The sequence below is a fragment of the Scyliorhinus canicula genome, chromosome 11 (assembly GCF_902713615.1).
Source record: "Scyliorhinus canicula chromosome 11, sScyCan1.1, whole genome shotgun sequence".
Lineage (NCBI taxonomy): Eukaryota > Metazoa > Chordata > Chondrichthyes > Carcharhiniformes > Scyliorhinidae > Scyliorhinus > Scyliorhinus canicula.
In genome coordinates this window covers 11390624-11411163 of record NC_052156.1, presented here as the reverse complement: position 1 = coordinate 11411163, position 20540 = coordinate 11390624, and the positions used below count along the sequence as shown (strand labels likewise).

The window sequence follows — 20540 nt, the reverse complement described above, 5'->3', positions numbered from 1 at the left end:
GTAAGGTTTGGGGGGGGGGGGGTTGTTGGGTTACGGGTATAGGGTGGATATGTGGGTTTGAGTAGGGTGATCATTGCTCGGCACAACATCGAGGGCCGAAGGGCCTGTTCTGTTCTGTAATGTTCTATGTTCTAAAACAGTTGACGGACATTGGATGCAATGATAACTACAACAATCAGAAGTGGGCAATGTGCTTTTCACATGTGCAAAGCCACCTAGAGTGGAGACACAGAAACAACGCAGAACGGTTGAAAGCTGACTGGAGTTTAGCGGTTGGATTAACATACAAATAAAGTTCAGTTTATTTGCTAACTGCATGTCCAGTTTTATTCCATTCAAGAAATAAAGAACCTTAAGTGTTACATATATAAGATGCATCCACCACCACTAAAGTCCAAGCATGCAGCTACAAGATAATACTTTCAATGTTAGACGAGGTGAAGCAACATCAGACACAACATTGACTAAAATCCAGTTGAGTCTCATCATAGAGAAGAACTTTAAAGCCTTTATAATTAAAACAAATCTAGTTACACTTTCCGCATGAGAAATATTGCCGCCATATAACTATTACAAAGGTGAGCAATTTATAAACGGCCATGGGATTGATTTTGGAAGCGGTGATGTTCTGTAGGAGACTGGTACGATATGGTTGATATTTACCTTGTCTCAGTGCTTTTTGCTACTCTTTGGTATTCAGGAAAGATCAGTTTAGTGAACATTTGACATGCTCTTTCTCCAAAAGTATAGTTAAATGCACTTACAACCAATGTTGAGTCAGAGATTCATTTAATTTAGTGTTGAAGAGTTGGAAAATGCAAGTAAGAAAGTACAGGAACACGAGGAGGTTGTTTGTCTCATGAAGCCTCCTCACCTCGGATGTAATCTATTCTACCACTGAACGGGAGCCAACCCCTTAAAGTCAACTCTGTACAAATACTGCCCGATCTTCAAAGATAATTAAACAAAACACCCGAGGTTTATCCATTGTCACATCATTCAATTCAAGCCTGATGTCTTCAAGGTAACAAGCCCCCCACCACCACCAAATGGACAGACTACTGTGCCCTATGGCGCATTTAATCACCTCAGTCCAAACCTATCCCAGCGAGACATTTACCTTGCTGTTTTTTTTTTTGAGTGTTAGTTGGCAGAGGCTCAAATACTTTAACTGGGACTTGATTTCTCACAAGTGGAAATAAACAAAATACACACAAAAGAAGCACAATTTAGCAGATAGTGACATGGGAGCAGATAACAGCATTGAGGAGAAGCATCAAGCGGTCCACTATTTTGTGATTTACAAATATCTAGCAGACTGCCTGTTCCCTAATCATAAGAAAGGTTTTCTTTTACCACTTCATTCCACGTCCCTTTACGTAAACAATGTTTCTTGAAATAAATCCAGTAATCTGGCAGAACCAGTCTTCCTAGCAACTTATGCCTTGGAGAAATATATCTTAAAATATTATTCTGAGTTTACTGTTTCTGTCTTAAGAAGCTTGTGTATCCTTAGACGGTCACCTCAGAGACGATCCGTAAAGGAAAGCCCTCCTAGCTTCTCAATTCACTCCTCAAATTCATTCTTCCAAGGGCTGCACGGTGGCGCAGTGGTTAGCATTGCTGCCTCACGGCACCGAGCACCCGGGTCACTGTCCGTGTGGAGTTTGCACATTCTCCCAGTGTCTGCGTGGGTCTCACCGCCCCTCAATCCAAAGATGTGCACGGTAAGTGGATTAGCCACGCTAATTTGCCCCTTTATTGGAAAAAAACTTCTTAAAAATTAATTCTTCTATCCCATCGCTGGCTCATCTGTGCAGGGCCTTGGGTTTCAGTGAAATTATTTAACGAGCCAGCGCCAAATCACTATAGGGCATCGAGAAGACTGGTCCCAATGATTCAAAGCAGCGATGCTCCTTGCCAATCTCACTCCGCTTGCTGTAACTGGCGTTTTAATCTGTGAAGCTGGGAAGGGGTTTATAGAGATCTCTAGAAGCCTTAAATGAATGATACATGAAGTTTTTTTTAATAAATACAGTCACAAACATAGGAGATCATCCAAACACTGATCAGTAAACAGTAAATATATTAATAGAGTTACCTCTCTGTTTATGCCACCAGAAAAATGAACGCATGGTATATTGATCCACCCTCAAAAATTTACAGCAAGATCTGTTTGCAGCAACCTTCTGTTCACACTAACAGGAAGTGATACGTTGTATTCAGATGCAAAGAGTGGGCATGTGGTGAAATTAGACTTAAAATCATCACACAGAAAAGCCTCAAGACCAATCTCACTGTAATAGAAGCACTGATCTGACAATCGTGTCAAGCGTGCGGAATTTTGTTGACTTGGTGTGGGACCACACAAGCCAGACAGGACTTTTGAGGTCTTGCCTCGTTTTTTTTTTTACTACCCCCACACCCCACCATGCCCAACGTAAGAAAAATATAACATTTGGAAAAATAAATCAAAAAGAAGAGGTGGGTGTTTCTTTGGACAACTGTATGTATCTCTGGAAGTTGAAATCTAACTCACTAATGGTTCCATCAGTATTCTCATACGAAAGTGGTACAAAACACAGACTAGTGCCCGACTACTATGCATCATCTCCAAACACATCATTCTGTTTGCGCTTCATGTTCTCAAAGTCGAAGTCTGTGCCCGTCATTCGCTTGTAAATGCTTTTTATGTCGTCACAAGTTGTCTCAAAATGGGTAGTGGCATCGTAAGAACTGGAGATAAAAACCTGTAAGTAAAATCCAAGAACAAACATTTAGAGGAAGCATTCTTTGCTATTCCCCTCCTCGCCCCACCCAAAGTTCTCTTTTTATAATACAAGTTGTACTCCAGCTTCATGTTCTAGATTCCAAAGTTCAGACACAGCAACCTGGCTCGTAAGCCAACAGTGAAATATGTGCATTAATAACATGGAAGTACCTTTCCACAAGGAAAGGTCTGACTTGTAGTCCGCACTTCTGCTAGAAAACGCCATAAATTGCTGCTGTGAAGAGTCTTGATCATCAATTCATAGCCAATCTTTCAAAATTTGCTTAAATCTTATTTTCAAAGTATTTTGCATGACTTTTATCAGTTTCCTTTTAACAGCAGGCCATTAGAGAGCGGCAAATTGTTCTCCTTAAAGGATATCAGTGAACCAGACGGGTCTCCACGACAATCGGCGATGATTTAATTAGACTTTTAATTCCAGATTTTTATTGGATTAAAATTTCATCATCTGCCCTGGTGGGATTTGAATCCCATCTCTCAGAGCACTGGATCTCTGGTCTAGCGACAATACCATTGTGCCACAGCCTCCTGCTGCGCAGCCATACTTTGTTTTGATTTAATATCCTATCACTGCCACAATTTGAAGCAAGGTTTTTCATGGATGAGGCGGCATGGTAGCGCAGTGGTTAGCACTGCTGCCTCACACCGCTGAGGACCTGGGAAGCTGTGTTCTGAAAGCTAGCGATTCCAAACAAACCTGTTGGACTTTAACCTGGTGTTGAAAGACTTCTTACTGTCCTCAGTGGTAATAAGAGTCGGATTGCCACTCTGCTCCAAGCTTTTTGTTTTAAAACCTGAAATTTTTTTGGATCCTATCTCGTCTGTCCTTGCAACTCATGCCGAGCGAGGTGTAGGCACAGCATCATGTCCCTGTGTCTGGTGTCAAACAGCAGCAGGCCATGCCCCCTTTTTATGACATTAGTTGCCATAAATCAGATAGGTTTAAAGGTCCAGGTGAGTTTAAATGTTCTTGAGAGGCCATGGAGAACGTAAGGGTATAAGGTAAGTAGGACTTAGGGTGAGTCTGGGTCTGTGCAATGGTCACCCAGCACCTGTAACGTTTTCTGAGTAACTATTGTTCTAACCCAGTCAGAACCATCCGTGATTTAAATCACATTTTTGGATGGTTCCCAGTGCAGGCCAAGGGAAGTTTGTGCTTTTGGGCAACTGTCGTGCAAATCTGACTTCTGAACTTTCAAAGGGATTTCCCCAACGTATCCTTGGGGTAACCCCTCCCCCAAGACAAAACCGTGGAGCTTGGAGGTTACTGAAAGCAGGTGGCTAAATATCCCAGTGAACTTTCAATTGACGGTTCTAGTTCCAAAATTGACAGTCTCCCTGTCTCATCTGAACAAATTTTGATGGATATTGGCTGGATATAATATCCAAATCCTTTTGGCAGAAGAGGAAAAACCATCTGTTCCTGGGTCAGTTACAGATATGTCTTCAGGCAGCTGACCACGAGGCAATATGAATGGGAGTCATGCAGATGCCTGCAGTCTCGTCTGACCTGTCATTTCAATACGATAATGTTTTTCACCAAGGGGAACAGATGCTGTAAAGCTCCATCAATCACAAACAGCTTCACTGGGTGGTGGCTCACATATATGTACTTTATTTTCTGATTGATATACCTTCAATTCACAGTGAGGCAGAGAGAGCAAGTGAACAGTCGGCTTTATTAGTCATGAACTTGCCTAGCCAGAGTCAGTAGTACAGATGAATGCAGCCCACAAGAGGCCGGCCTATATATGGCCCCGGTGTGGGCGGAGCCAGAGGCGGAGCCTTACCAGGGTTATAGTACAGTACCTGGAAGCAGTTCATATCACCACTTCCAGGTCATAGGCCACAGGTTATGTATCAAGCATGCATTATGGTGAATACATTCACCACATTCACCCCCTGTTAAAAAAATCAAGTCCGTCGGCTGTGACGTGGGGTCATTACATATTCAGTCTATCTGGAGGCCGGATCATTCTCTTTGACCTCCACAGCTCTGGTGGTGCGGCACCCCGAGATGGACTTCCTGGGGAAGATAAACAAACGATCGTGAAGGGTCTCGTTCGTGGCCGTGCAGAGGAGCGATCTGATGGAGTGGGAGGGACATCCTGCCAGCGGGGGACTGGGAGACTTCTAGACCTAAGGGCCAGAAGAATGGCCTTCCATACCATTGCATTCTCCCTCTCCACCTGCCCGTTTCCCTGCGGATTATAACTCGTAGATCTGCTCAAAGCGATGCCTTTGCTGAGCAGGTACTGACGTAGCTCATTGCTCATAAATGATGTGCCCCGGTCACTGTGGACGTAAGCAGGGAAACTAAACAGCATGAAGATGCTGTGCAGTGCCTTTATTACGGTGGCTGAGGTCATGTCGGGGCAGGGGACGGCGAAGGGAAAGTGGGAATATTCATCGATGACCGTGAGAAAGTATATATTCTGGTTGGTGGAGGGGAGGGGCCCTTTGAAGTCAATACTTCGGCGCTCAAAGGGCCAGGAGGCCTTTACCAGGTAGGCCTTGTCTGGCCGGTAGAAGTGCGGTTTGCACTCCGCGCAGACTTGGCAGTCCCTGGTCATGGCCTTGACCTCCTCGGAGAAGGACAGATTGCGGGCCTTAATGAAGTGGGTAAGCCGGGTGACAGAGATCATTGTGGATAGCCCGAAGTCGGTCATCTTGCACGCTGGTGCATGTGCCGTGGGACAGGGCATCTGGGGGCTCGTTGAGCTTCCCAGGACGATACTTGATATTGTAGTTGTAGGTGGAGAGTTCAATCCTCCACCTCAAGATTTTATCGTTTTCTATTTTGCCCCGTTGTGCGTTGTTGAACATAAAGGCTACCGATCATTGGTCGGTGATGAGGGTGAACCTCCTACCAGCTAGGTAGTGCCTCCAGTGCCGCACGGCTTCCACTATGGCTTCTGCTTCCTTGTCGACCGAGGGGTGTCCAATTTCGGAAGCGTGGAGGGTCCTAGAGAAAAATGCTACTGGCCTGCCAGCCTGGTTGAGTGTGGCGGCCAGTGCGACATCTGACGCGTTGCTCTCTACTTGAAAAGGGATGGACTCATCCACCACCAGCATTGCGGTCTTGGTGATATCAGCCTTGATGCGGCTGAAAGCCGCGCGGGCCTCATCCGTCAGGGGAAAAGTGGTTGTTTGAATAAGTGGACGGGCTTTGTCCGCATAGTTGGGGACCCACTGGGCGTAGTAGGAGAACAGCCCCAGGCATCCTTTTAGAGCTTTGAGGCTGTGGGGAGGGGGGAGTTCTGTGAGGAGGCGCATGCGGTCAGGGTCGGGCCCTAGGGCTCCGTTCTCTACAGCATAGCCGAGGATGGCCAGTCGGGTAGTACGAAAGATGCATTTTTCTTTGTTGTATGTGAGGTTGAGGGATTGGGCGGCCTGGAGGAACCTCTGGATGTTTGCATCATGGTCCTGCTGGTCATGGCCACAGATGGTTACATTGTCCAAGTACGGGTATGTAGCCCGCAAACCGTACTGGTCCACCATTCGGTCCATCTTTCTCTGAAAGACCGAGACCCCGTTAGTGACGCCGAAGGGGACTCTGAGGAAGTGGAAGAGCCGGCCGGCTGCCTCGAAAGCACTGTACTGGCGCTCTTCCAGGCGGATTGGGAGCTGGTGGTAGGTCGACTTCAGATCGACCGTGGGGAACACAAGGTACTGCGCGATCTGGTTGGCCATCTCCTCTATGCGGGGGTGGGGGACACATCCAGTTGCGTGAATCGGTTAATTGTCTGGCTGCAGTCCAGAACCATCCGATTCTTTTCCCCGGTCTGGACGACCACCACTTGCGCTCTCCAGGGGCTGTTGCTGGGCTCGATGATCCCTTCACTCAACAGTCGCTGGACCTCCGACTTGATAAACGTCATGTCCAGCGAACTGTACCGTCTGCTCCTGGTGGCGATGGGTTTACAGTTAGGAGTGAGGTTCGCAGGGCAGCACGGTGGCACAGTGGTTAGCATTGCTGCCTCACGGCGCTGAGGACCCGGGTTCGAATCCCGGCCCTGGGTCACTGTCCGTGTGGAGTTTGCACGTTCTCCCTGTGTTTGCGTGGGTTTCACCCCCACAACCCAAAAAATGTGCTGGATAGGTGGATTGGCCACGCTAAATTGCCCCTTAAATTGGAAAAAATAATTGGCTAATCTAAATTTTTTTTTAAAAGAGTGAGGTTCGCAAAGAGTGAAAGGGGGGTGGGGGGTGGGGGAGGGAGGGGAGACCTTGAGGGTCGCGAGGCTGCACACCATGAGAGGGGCAAGGGTCCGCCGAACTGTAGGGTCAGACTTCAGTGGTTACATTGAAAGTCCAATCCGAGCAGTAGGGGGCGCAGAGGTGGGGGAGGACGTAGAGCTTAAAACGTGTACTCTGCGCTCTGCATCACAAGATTGGCGATACAGTACCCCCGGATCTGAGCCGAATGGGACCCGGAGGCAAGGGAGATTGTTTGGGAGACTGGGTATGTGTGGAGGGAGCAGCGCCTTACCGTGTCGGGGTGTACAAAGCTCTCTGTGCTCCCGGAGTAGAAAAGACAGGGGGGTCTCGTGCCCGTTGACCCTGACGACCATCATGGAGTTCTTCAGCTGTTTTGACTGCGACTGGTCAAGGGTGACTACGCCCAGCTGCGGGTAGTCTGTGTGGTCGGTGGAGTCACAAGATGGCGGCCCCCATGAATCACACGTGTCGGGCTGGGGCGAAAATGGCGATCAAGGTGGCTGCCCCCATCGGTTGCACGTGTTGATCAGTGCCGGGGCCAGCGGCCAAGGTGGTGGCCCCCATGAGTCGCACGTGTCAGTCGGTGTTGGGGCCGGCGACCAAGATGGCGGCCCCCACGAGTCGCACGATGCCGATGCGCATATGACGAGGGCGTTCCGGGCAGGCACACAGCCGCATTACGGGGTCTGTGGGGCTGCAAGTCCATGGGTCGGGCCTGGAGTGTTTTCGATTTCTGGGCCTTAGGCCGGCCCAGACAGACTCTAGCGAAGTGCCCCTTTTTCACCACAATCGCTACACGTTGCTATGTGGGCTGAGCAGCGCTGCCGGGGTGTTGGCCCTGGCCGCATAGGTAGCACTGCGGTTCACCGGGCTGGGCTGGCAGACACGCGGCACAGGCCTGCGATGTAGTCGGGTCCGATGGGGGTCGCGACAAGGGTATCCACGAGGGGTTCGGCAGGCCCGTGGGGAACACGCTGAAGTTCTGGTAGGCCATCTCTAGTGAGGTCGCTAGCTTTACCGTGTGCCGCAGTTTGGAGGTCCCGCTTTCCAGCAGGTGCTGCCTGATATAGTTCGAGCGGACCCCCGCCACGTAGGTGTCCCGGATCTGTGAGTTCATATGTTCCTCCGCCGTCACAGCTCGATAGCTGCAGTTCCTCGCGAGTAGAGTCAGGGTTTCGAGATACTCGTCCAGCGATTCTCCGGCGCGTTGACGGCAAGTAGTGAGGAGGTGTCTGGCGAACACCTCATTTACGGGCTTCACGAAATGTGCCTTGAGAGTTCCGACCGCCGCCTCGTACGTGGCCGCTTTTTCGATCATTACCGAGATTCAATGGCTCACCCGAGCGTTGAGGAGTCGCAGCTTGAGAGTCTCTGTGGGAGGCGTTGTGGAGGAGTCAAGGTAGGCCTTGAAGCATCGGAGCCAATGTTCGAATATTTCCCTGGCTTCGGACAGCAAGCGTCGAGTTCGAGCCTGTCCGGCTTTAGAGTGGTTTCCATCGTGTCTATTACTAATAAATTGATATACCTTCAATTCACAGTGAGGCAGAGAGAGCAAGTGAACAGTGGGCTTTATTAGTCATGAACTTGCCGAGCCAGAGTCAGTAGTACAGATGAATGCCGCCTACAAGAGGCCGGCCTATATATATATATATATGGCCCCGGTGTGGGTGGAGTCAGAGGCGGAGCCATACCGGGATTACAGTACAGTACCTGGAAGCAGTTCATATCACCACTTCCAGGTCATAGGTTATGTATCATGCATGGTGAATTATAGTATTATGGTGAATACATTCACCACACTGATTTAATGTCAGCCCACTTAAAATGGGTGGATTCCTATCGGCATTATGATTGGCAAAGCTTGGGAGCGGAGCTCCAGGACATTCGGTGTCTTCTCAAATTGTAACGTAACGCTGATAAAGGAACTTAAATAAATACAATGCCATTCATGTAATTATCAGTCCATACCTGACTTGTTTTTCCATCATCCGTTGGTTGGTACAAATCACTGATTGAAACAAACCTGGAAAAGCAGACAAGACAAGTTACTGGTTTTCACTATTTAATTAAGAAATAAAACTTTTGGAGACCAGAATGTACAAGAAATAAAAACAGAAAAAGCTGGAGCTACTCAGCACATCAGGCTCTTCAGAGAAGAAATTTTTCCTCATCTTCATCTTAAGTGGGTGGCTGTCCCCTTCTGAAACTGCATCCTCTTAGTTATAGATTCCCCCATGAGAGGAAATACCCTTCCAGCATGCACCCTGTCAAACCCCTCAGAATCTTATATGTTTCAATAAAATCACCTCTCATTTGTCGAAACTCCAATGAGCCCAACTTTTTTCTGACAGTGGTTAGCACTGCTGCCTCACGGCGCCAATGTCCCAGATTCGATTCCGGCTCTGGGTCACTGTCCATGTGGAGTTTGCACATTCTCCCCGTGTTTGCTTGGGTTTCGCCCACACAACACAAAGATGTGCAGGGTAGATGGATTGGCCACTCTAAATTGCCCCTTAATTGGGAAAAAATGAATTGGGTACTCTAAATTTATATTTAAAAAAAGATGAATGGCCTGATTCTGTACTATACATAGTGATGCTTTGGAAAAGTGACTGCATTAACCTTAAGTATGCATTAATCCCCACATGTATCAAATAATTATATATATATATATATAATGATAGAGAAAGTATCTTACGATTTGTCAATTGGCTCTAGGAGCTCCAGCGCTGGCTGAACCTCCTTCTCAGGACTATTCGTCTCCACCGTGGTGCTGATAATGGCAATATATTTTCCTTCTGCTGCCACGTTGTGTGTGTATGACATCATGCAAACATAGATGTCTAAAAGAAGAATTTATTTGTTTACATGTTTCAAGAAAACTAGCTCAACAAAATTGCATCATTAGCACTCCCCAATGGCTGTGGTCACCCCTTTCTGCCTTCCGTTTTGTATGATTTCCAATTCTGCTGGAGCACAATTCTCCCGGAGCTGGCAGTCCTGCGACTCGACCAAGTGGCCAATCCTCATGTGTGAGGATAGGGAAGGAGCAATGTGTGGCTGATCAACTGTGGTGAAGGTGGCATGGGTGGAGGGACTAAATATGTCCAAAATCCACTCCCACCACCATTCTAGCATGGGTGGCTGAAATGCCATCGCTATATTTAACCTTTGCTAATCTGGGCCACAAGTCTGTTTTGGAACCCAGCCTTTCCTTGGCAGAGATCAGTTACTTCAACAGAGTCAGGTCATTGTGGCAAACAAAGAGGCCATTCAGCCTACCACAGAAGATAGTATGCATTCTGCAATGTATTCCACCAAAGGAGGTTTTCGCTGCATTTCTTTTTTTTTAAGGTTTTTCTTTTTTAATTTAGAGTACCCAATTATTTTTTTCCAATTAAGGGACAATTTAGCGTGGCCAATTCACCTGGCCTGCACATCTTTTGGGTTGTGAGGGCGAAACCCACACAAACACGGGGAGAATATGCAAACTACACACGGACAGTGACCCAGAGCCAGGTTTGAACCTGGGACCTCGGCGCCGTGAGGCAACAGGGCTAACCCCACTGCACCACCGCACTGCCCTCGCTGCACTTTCAACAGTGTTCATACTCGTTTAACATCCATTTGTGGTGCCAATATTTCTACCTGATCTACACACTACCCTCTCCCTCATACAAGATTTAATGCATGTTACTTTAAAAATCATGCGCATTACCCGACTTCCTGTTGACTTGCATCTGTGGAATGATGATCTGGCAGGAATTACAATCATTCGTGCTTTTGATTGGATGGCTGAGGATGCAGATAACCCTGATGACCTTTCCAACCTTCTTTACCTTGCTGGGTATATAGCTGGGATCACAAATCAGCTGCTTGCAACGAGCTATCTGCAAATGTAAAAGAAAAAAACAAAGACCTGAATTAACGATTTACCAGTTAGTGGTCCACAAGTAGGCCCCGAACCAGTTGCCCCAATAAATGAACATAAATTTTTTTGAAAAAGTTACAAAAGGGGGCGGCATGGTCACACAGTGGTTAGCACTGTTGCTTCACAGCGCTAGGGACCCCAGTTCGATTCCCAGCTTGGGTCACTGTCTGTGCGGAGTCTGCACATTCTCCCCGTGTCTGCGTGGGTTTCCTCTGGGTGCTCTGGTTTCCTCCCACAAGTCAAGAAAGATATGCTTGTTAGGTGAATCGGACATTCTGAATTCTCCCTCTGTGTACCCGAACAGGCGCCGTGGTGTGGCGACTAGGAGATTTTCACAGTAACTTCATTGCAGTGTTAATGTAAGCTTACTTGTGACACTAATAAAAGATTATTATTGTATGAAACAAGAAAAAACTAAACATTATTTGAGGATGATTGTACTCATCCTACAGTGCTTTTCACCCCACAATCAAAAATTAAAAGGATGTAAATCCCACCTCCCTGAAAGGAGTGATTTAACCCAGCACAGGATTGTTTGCCACAGAACAGGACACACTAAGTAAAAAAATAAAATATCGCAAATGCTGGAAATCTGAAATACAAAGAGAAAATGCTGGAAGTACGCAGCGAATCTGACATCTGTGCAGCGAGAAACGGAGTTCCTGTTTCAGGTATGTGACTTTATTTCAGAACTGGGACAAATTAGAAATGTTTTAAGTTCAAGGTGGAGGGTGGAAATATGGAAGTATGTTGTTTGTGATTTCACCATTTGCGAAGTTTCTGTGACAATGGAAGTTCATTCGATAGGTTGCAGCCATCCTAAAATGTCACCTGTACAAAGGACCAAAGGCAATGAAAACTATGCTTTTAATAAACTTGAAGATAAAAACTTACCAGTAAAATTGTTTTTGTGTTTTATTTACTTTCTACTGTAGCCAATACTCCATGGAAACCTTCGTTTTTTTTTCTGCAAATTTCATTTAGGCGTTTTTTTCTTTTTACCTCATTTTCTGAAGTCGGTTTCTATTTTCAAATTTTTTAAAACTACGGATTAGCCAACATTTGGGCAGGGTGTACAAAGACTTCTACGCAGTTAAGTGAATTTCCGGAACAGCAAGTTCAACGATAGGGTGGACGTCAGGAGAGATTAAATGGCAAAAGATGAGAGTTGCGCAGGGTCAAAGGAAATGGTCATAGGACAAGCAAACCAATAAAAGATCTGTTTCAAGGAGGTATGAATGGTAGTCTAAGGAACAGCCGGCATCCAAAAGAAATATTGCAGGAAAAGCAAGGTGAAAACCGAAATCCATGAAGATAAAAAGGACACAAAATGGGTACAGAGATAACTGCCATATCTAATTGAAGTCAATGTCGAAAGCAAAGTTGCAGAGTGTTTAATCGAAAGGTAAGACGCTGTTACCAAGCTGACGTTGAATTTTATTGTTTTCTGTGTATATCGAAGGGGTCCAACATGAGAGTAAGGGGCCGGATTAAAATGCCGAATGATCAGAAACTAAATCATGCATTCGCTGCTCAAGTTATAATAATAATCTTTTGTGTCACAAGTAGGCTTAAATCAACACTGCAATGAAGTCACTGTGAAAATATCCTAGTCGCCACATTCCGGCGCCAGTTCGGGTACACAGAGGGAAAATTCAGAATATCCAATTCACCTAACAAGCACGTCTTTCGGAACTTGTGTAAGGCAACCAGAGCACCCGGAGGAAACCCCCGCAGACACAGGGAGAACGTGCAGACTCCACAGACAGTGGTCCAAGCCGGGAACCGAACCTGGGACCCTGGAGCTGTGAAGCAACAGTACTAATCATTGTGCTAATGGTTTGCTTGGCACCGGAGTGACTAAACACAGATTGACTGACTGCCTTGTTAAACACACCGACTCAAGTCTGCGTAAACCTGCGTTTCCAGTTACCGCCCTTCCCCCTTTCGCTTGTTTCACATTTCAAATTCTTCCCAGATGCTTTCAGAATGGGAAAGTGGAGGCGCCTTCCTCTGGAAGCAACGGAAGCAGACTGTGGATTCATTCCAATGCCAATTAGCTAGATTTTTCTTTTGAATATTTCCATGCGGTCCATGACAATTTGAAACATCTTTGCAATTTTTTACATTTACAACAGTGGCCACAGTTCAAAGATATTTAAATGACTGTAAAATACTCTGGGACGTCTCAAGGTAGTAAAGGTGCTACAGGTTCTTCCACAGGGCACATGCAACTTGCTCAGGAGGACCAGATAACCTGGACCTCTGGTTCCCAAAGCTCTCCACCATTGAGGATTTTCCTTACCACAGGTAAGACGCTGTTGTAGTCTAATTGATAGATAGATATCGATTGCTTTGATGAGTGAACAGTTCAATTAATCATATTGTGAAACTAACCGAATGACAGAAGGCAACCAGATGGATCTAGATTTTTTTCATTCTCATCAATTTGACAAACTGAGTGGGGCTGGTTTAGCACAGTGGGCTAAACAGCTGGCTTGTAATGCAGAACAATACCGGCAGTGCGGATTCAATTCCCGTATCGGCCTCCCCGAACAGGCGGCGGAATGTGGCGACTAGGGGCTTTTCACAGTAACTTCATTGAAGGGTACTTGTGACAATAAGCGATTATTATTATTTTTCTATCAAGTAGCCTGGAGGGGTGTACACCAGCAATAAACTGCACTGTTGAGGGTCAATCGAGGTACTTCAACCTAAGAAGCAACGATTGGGAGAGAAAGAACAATCCAAATGGCACGCGCACATTTTCTTGGAAAAGATTTTCTGGAGAAGAGATCAATTTATAGCAGAGAACATTTAAAAAGGTTTGGGGTAAGATGCAGGTTTTAAAATGTTTGGAATTTCTTTTTAAAAAAAGATAATCGACATGGTTAAAATAGTGAAGGGTGTGCTTTAAGAACAAACCAAAACTCTAGGCTTTACTCACTCTAGAGTGGGATTTGAACCAAAAACCTTCTGATTCAGAAGAGTGGGACCACTCAGCCAATCCAGCTGTTAAGAACACCATTACAGTATCCTCCATTTTGTGTCAGCTCTCTGGGGTGATAAGGCCATGTTGGAACCAACAATTCTACGGACACATGCTTGTAGGATTAGAATAGCGGTTTTAATATACTTACAACAGAGCCAGCCTGTTAGCCGTTGAACTTTCGGTGAACTGGCTGGCTGGCCCTGTGGCACGGATCTTATACAGCAGCTCCAGGGGGAGGAGTCCTGAGCGGAGCAAAGGGAGGAGCCCAGTACAAACTCTCAAGTACTCCCAGAGCTACTCCCCCTGGTGGTCAGGTAGTGCAACTGCACTTACAATATTGATGCATATATGCAGATTATAATACCGTGTGAATTCTCATTCACCACAGGCCAATCCCATTCCTCTTCTCTTCTTGTTTGCCTTCAAGCTTCACATCTCATGTTTTGCTCCAAATTCATTTTTTTTCTTTACTCATCTTACATAGAGTTTATAGCAGAGAAACAGGCCATTTGACCCAATGCTTTATACCCTGCTGTACATGAGTCTCCACCCACCTGACTTCATTTTAATCCTGCCCACATACCCTTCAATTATTTTCTTCCCCAAATGTTCTTATTCAGTTCCCCCTTCAAGACATTATGCTATTCTGGAAGATTAGGTTGATAAGATTTGATGAAGGTGGAGGCTGGGAGGAAAAATATGTTTTTCACCACCTCAGGACACCCAAAATGCCCCATAGCCGAGGAAGCACCCCAAAGTGTCATTACTGTTGTAGTACAGGAGGCTCATGAGGAGCATATATAGGCAAATTGGGTTGAACAGCCTGTTCCTGTGTTGCATTCTATGTATTGGCCTCAACTAACTCCCATGTGGTTTCACATTCTCACCACTCTGAGTGAAGAGGTTTCTCCAGAATTCCTTATTTTATTGGGTTTATTATTGACTCTTATGTTTATGATGCCAAAAGCTTGCTAATCTTGTCATTAACGAGTTCTTTGTTCCATACCTGGAATTTAGATAGAATTTACATAAGACTATTTACATACAAGCCAGACTTACCTCTCCTTCTGACTTGACACCCACTACATGTCCCTTCGCAAACATAATTTCATCCACCGATTTATTCAGCATGTAAGTGCCCCCATATATAGCGCTCAGCCTGATAAAGGAAGCAAGAGGAACAAAGAAGCATCAGAACCGAGATTCCGAGCAATATCTCACTCGTGTTGTCCAACAGACCAAGCACAGGGGGACAGTGGATGAGGTACAAGAAGGTGGAGGGAGCGTCGGTCTGGACCCCGATATGCAACAACCACAGGTTTGTCCCGGGTAGGATGGATGATGGGTTCCAGAGCTGGCAGAGGGCAGGCATGAGCTGGCAGAGGGCAGGCATCAGAAGGATGGGAGATCTGTTCATAGACGGAAGCTTTCCCAGTTTGAAGGCGCTAGAGGACGAATTGAATCTGCCGCCAGGAAACGCCTTTAAATATCTGCAAGTGCGATCCTTCCTGAAAAAACAGGTAGTGGCCTTTCCGACGCTGCCGCCACTGAGGATACAGGACAGGGTGGTCTCCGGCACCTGGGTGGGGGAGGGGAGGGTGTCGGATATCTACCAGGAATAACAGGAGGTGGAGGAAACCCCGGTGGAGGAGCTCAAGGGCAAGTGGGAGGAGGAGCTAGGTGAGGAGTTGGAAGCGGGTCTGTGGGCAGAGGTCCTGGGCAGGGTTAATTCCTCCTCATCATGTGCCAGGCTCAGTCTAATTCAATTTAAGGTGGTTCACTGAGCACACATGACGGCAGCGAGAATGAGCAAGTATTTTGGGGTAGAAGACAGTTGTACGAGTTTCAAGGGCAGCCCTGCAAACCATGTCCACATGTTTTGGGCATGCCCAGAGCTTAGAGTGTTTTGGCAAGGGTTCGCGAGGGCAATGTCCAAGGTGCTTAACACACGGGTGGTGCCGAGTCCAGCGATAGCGATCTTTGGAGTGTCAGAAGACCCGGGAGTTCAGGGGGCGAAAGAGGCCGCAAGGTAGCACAAGTGGATAGCACTGTGGCTTCACAGCGCCAGGGTCCCAGGTTCAATTCCCCACTGGGTCACTGTCTGTGTGGAGTCTGCACATTCTCCCCGTGTCTGCGTGGGTTTCCTCCAGGTGCTCCAGTTTCCTCCCACAGTCGAAAGACGTGCAGGTTAGGTGGATTGGCCATGATAAGTTGCCCTTAGTGACCAAAAAGGTTAGGTGGGGTTATTGGGTTATGGGGATAGGGTGGAAGTGAGGGCTTAAGTGAGTTGGTGCAGACTCGATGGGCCGAATGGCCTCCTTCTGCACTGTATGTTCTATGTATTGGCCTTTGCCTCCCTAGTAGCCCGGAGACAGATTTTATTAATGTGGGGGGACTCAAAGCCCCCGAGTGTAGAGACTTGGGTTACCGAAATGGCTGGGTTTCTCAGCCTCAAGAAAATAAAGTTTGCCTTAAGAGGGTCTACGCTAGGGGTCTCTCGGAGGTGGCAGCCGTTCATCGTCTTTTTCGGGAATACTAAAATGTCAGCAGCAATCCGTGTTGGGGGGGGGGGGGGGGTTGTTATTATGGTTACTACTGTTTTATTATGAAAATTCTGCAAAACTTTAATAAAAATACTTTTTAAAAAACCAGACCAAGCACAGGATTATCCACAAACATCCGAATACCTAGCTCTATGGTCTCGGAATGTGATACCAATATCTGCATTGGATGGTACGACCTCCATTTTGCTCTACCATTTGACATCAGTGAATACCCAGCAATGAATAATGGCACGGAAATCTCCACATTCTGGTTCCCTCTTCAGAGTTGCACGTGGAAGCACCTTGGACAATGTTGACTAGGTATGACTGGGCGAGGAATGCGATACACAGAGCAGTACATAATTGGCCGGATCAAGGTATTAAATTATCAAATACCACTAACAAAAAAAATAAGTGTCATACTCCTCGCAAGAATATTCTTGAAATTGGACTCAAATATTATTAGAACAGTAGGGACTGGTTTAGCTCACTCAGCTAAATCGCTGGCTTTTAAAGCAGACCAAGCAGGCCAGCAGCACGATTCGATTCCCGTATCAGCCTCCCCGGACAGGCGCCGGAATGTGGCGACTAGGGGATTTTCACAGTAACTTCATTGAAGCCTACTTGTGACAATAAAGCGATTTTCATTTTCATTTCATTTTCAGTACATGGAAAACTTTCTAAGTTCATTAACATTGTTATACTAGACCCAGTCTGCTGAGCGTGAATACGTCTAGGTTCTAGAAGTGGAAGAGTTGTTCCAATCTGCAGCAGAAAAACTCAACCAAAGAAAAGTTGAAGAAACAGGAATGAGGCTATTATTTAAAATAAGACAAGCGAATTCTGCACTGTCGTTGTTGATGGAAAATCAGAGCAGACCGGTTTTGCCATTGATTGCAATCTTGTGGCTATAGGATTGGAGGGGGTTGGTAATACCATCCGGTGGCAGAAGCATGTAATTACAGGAGTGATGATCACAGTGCGGTGATGCCCATATAGAGGAATGAACCTTTTGGGCAGCAAATCTAATGCATTATACAGAGGCGTCAGTTACCTAGCAAAGCCTTGTGGCAGCTCTCCAAGTCCATAGAGTGGATAGAGGTAGGGACTCTTGCTGTACCGTGCCAAAGACTCACTGTACAATTTAATGCGATTGATTGCATCCAGACATGGTTGGTCCAAGTAACTGAGGACAATAAAGAACACGTCAGAGACCTTTCCAAACCTCAAATATCCTTTCAAAAACCAAACAGTCTGCACCTTTAATAACTTGGTGGTTAAATATAATATACAGCAAGATACAACAGACCAGAAGGATCCCAAGGGGAGGGGAAGGTTTCGGATATTTATTAAGAACTTACGGAGTGGGAGGAAACCCAGATAAGGGAGGTGAAGCTCAAGTGGGAAGATGAGCTGGGTAAGGAGCTAGAGGCGGGTCTGTGGGAGGATGCTAGAGTAGAGTCAACATGTCCTCTACAGGTGCCAGGCTCAACCGGATACAATTCAAGGTGGTTCACCGGGCACGTATGACGGTGGCCCGGATGAACAGGTTTGTTGGGGTAGCGGACAGATGTGTGAGGTGTGCAGGAGGGCCCAAATTCATGTCCACATGCTTTGGGCCAAGGGGATTCTGGCAGAGATTTGCCGATGTCATGTCCACGGTTTTAAAGACAAGGGCGACACCAAGTCCAGAGGTGGTGATTTTTGGACTATCGGTAGACCCAGGAGTCCAGGGGGCGAGAGAGGTTGACGTTTTGGCCTTTGCCTCTTGGTAGCCCGGAGACAGATCTTATTAGAGTGGAGGGACTCGGAGCCCCCAAAATCAGGGGTATGGGTTAGCGGCATGACTGTGTTTCTCAGGATTGAGAAAATTAAGTTCACCCTGAGAGGATCAATGTTAGGGTTCATCCGGCAGTGGCAGTCATTTAACGACTTCTTCGGGGAAAACAAAACTGTTAGCAGATACAATAAGGGGGGAGGAGTTAGTTTAGTTTAGGCGGGAGAGGGGACGGAGGGATGTTGGCTGGGTATGGTTGTTGTTTGGGGGGGGGGGGGGGGGGGGGGTCACGTACTGAATTATTTTACATTTGTATTTGTATCTTTTGTTGTTATAAAACCATAAATGCCTTAATAAAATGTTTGTTAAAAAAAAAGAACTCCCTGCTCTGTAATATGTGCTGTGTGATCATTGACAACCATTGAAATAGGCAGACCACGCATCAGTTTAATGTCCTTCCGGTGGACAACATGTTTCAGAAATGCATCACTGCCTCCAGTATGTTACAAGGAGGAAAAGCCTATATTAGGTGTTCAAACTCCTGGTATAGAACTCCGGTTATTCATGAAAACTACCTTCTCAACCTTGCCCTTACCGGAGGTGTGGTGACCTCAGGCTAAATCACTACCTGTCAAGCTCTCCCCCTCACAGGGGAACGCAGCCTCTGGTCATCTGGGACTTTCATAGGGCTCAAACTTCTGGTATAGGGCTCAAACTTTCAGGCCTTCTCTCTCAGTACAATGTACATCAACAGTACATCACAATAATTAATTATCGTCACACTTGAACCATGTGAAACGTTTGGACTATTGCCATTGTCCATTATACTAAATTACACGAAAGAAAAACACGGTAGCACAGTGGTTAGCACTGTTGCTTCGGAGTGCCAGGGGCTCGGGTTAGATTCCCGGCTTGGGTCACTTGTCTGTGCGGAGTCTGCATGTTCTCCCAGTGTCTGTGTGGTTTTCCTCCAGGTGCTCCGGTTTCCTCCCACAATTCCCAAAAGACGTGCTTGTTAGGTGAATTGGACATTCTGAATTCTCCCCAGTGTACCCGAACAGGCGCCGGAATGTGGCGATTAGGGGATTTTCGCAGTAACTTCATTGCAGTGCTCATGTAAGCCGACGTGTGACACTAGTAAAAGATTATTATCTTAGGAAAAAAGTCAGATCCTCAAATTTAACTCTGTAGTCAGGATCGGCCAGAAGCAAGATCTTGGCCAAAGAAGTTAGGAAAACAAAGGAAAGAGCAACCAGAAGAGTAGGAAGTGCTGCAGCAACTGTACAAGGCATTGGGGAGACCACACCTGGAGTACTGTGCACAGTTATACCCCCCCCCCCCCCCCCCGCCTTATTTGAGGAGGGATGTAGTTGTATTAGAGGCAATTCAGAGGAGATTCACCAGATTGATTCCAGAGATGAGGTAAAAGCAAATTACTGTGGATGCTGGAATCTGAAAACAAAGAAGAAATGCTGGAAAATCTCAGCAGGTCTGGCAGTACCTGTCGGGAGAGAAAAGAGCTAACGAGTCCGATGACACTTTGTCAAAGCTATGATACAGAGAAATGGGAAATATTTATACTGTGGAGTGAGAATGAAAGATGAGTCATAGCCACAGAAACCCAGGGAAACGGGGTGCTAATGGCCACAGAAACCAAGGGGAAAGAGCGCTAATGGCAGTCCCCAGAGAGAACAAAAGGTGTGAAAAGCCAAACAGTAGAGAAACTAACATCAGAGGGTAAACTGTGACAGATGCAGATGTGGGGGGGAGGGGAAGGGGGAAGCAAAGGGGTGAAAGGGTAATGAAAGGTGGATAAGATGGTGGGGGGGTGAATATATATAAAAGAAAGACACGAGAGACAGTTAAAATGAAATGGGATGCAAACAAATAGGTTGAGGTGGGGTACAGCTAATCATCTGAAGTTGTTGAATTTGATGTTGAGACCGGAAGGCTGCAGTGTGCCTAACCGGAAGATGAGATGTTGTTCTGCCACTTTGTGCCGAGTTTCACTGGAACATTGCAGCAGACCAAGGACAGACATGTGGTCATGGAAGCAGGGTCTTTTGCTAAAATGGCAAGCAACGGGCAAAGCTTTGACAAAGAGTCATCGGACTCGAAACGTTTGCTCTTTTCTCTCCCTACAGATGCTGCCAGACTTGCTGAGATTTTCCAGCATTTTCCCTTTAGTTTCAGATTCCAGCATCCGCAGTAATTTGCTTTTATATATTTTTAAGCAACAGGAAGGTCTGGGCCCTGAATGTGTACAGACCGAAGGTGCTCTGCAA

The 20540-nt window shown here is 46.4% G+C and overlaps 1 protein-coding gene across 1 annotated transcript in view; it reads right to left on the bottom strand.

Moving 5' to 3' along the window:
* Window positions 1-300: 300 nt before the first annotated feature.
* LOC119973822 (rab GDP dissociation inhibitor alpha-like) overlaps window positions 301-20540 on the bottom strand; it is a 59093-nt gene continuing 38853 nt past the window's right edge. The window contains exons 6-11 of the mRNA XM_038812259.1: window positions 17533-17664; window positions 14995-15094; window positions 10731-10902; window positions 9711-9855; window positions 8981-9035; window positions 301-2750 (exon numbers count right to left, since the gene is read on the bottom strand). Coding sequence (XP_038668187.1) covers window positions 2601-2750; window positions 8981-9035; window positions 9711-9855; window positions 10731-10902; window positions 14995-15094; window positions 17533-17664 — 754 coding nt within the window. The 3' untranslated portion in view covers window positions 301-2600. The remainder of the gene's footprint in view (window positions 2751-8980; window positions 9036-9710; window positions 9856-10730; window positions 10903-14994; window positions 15095-17532; window positions 17665-20540) is intronic.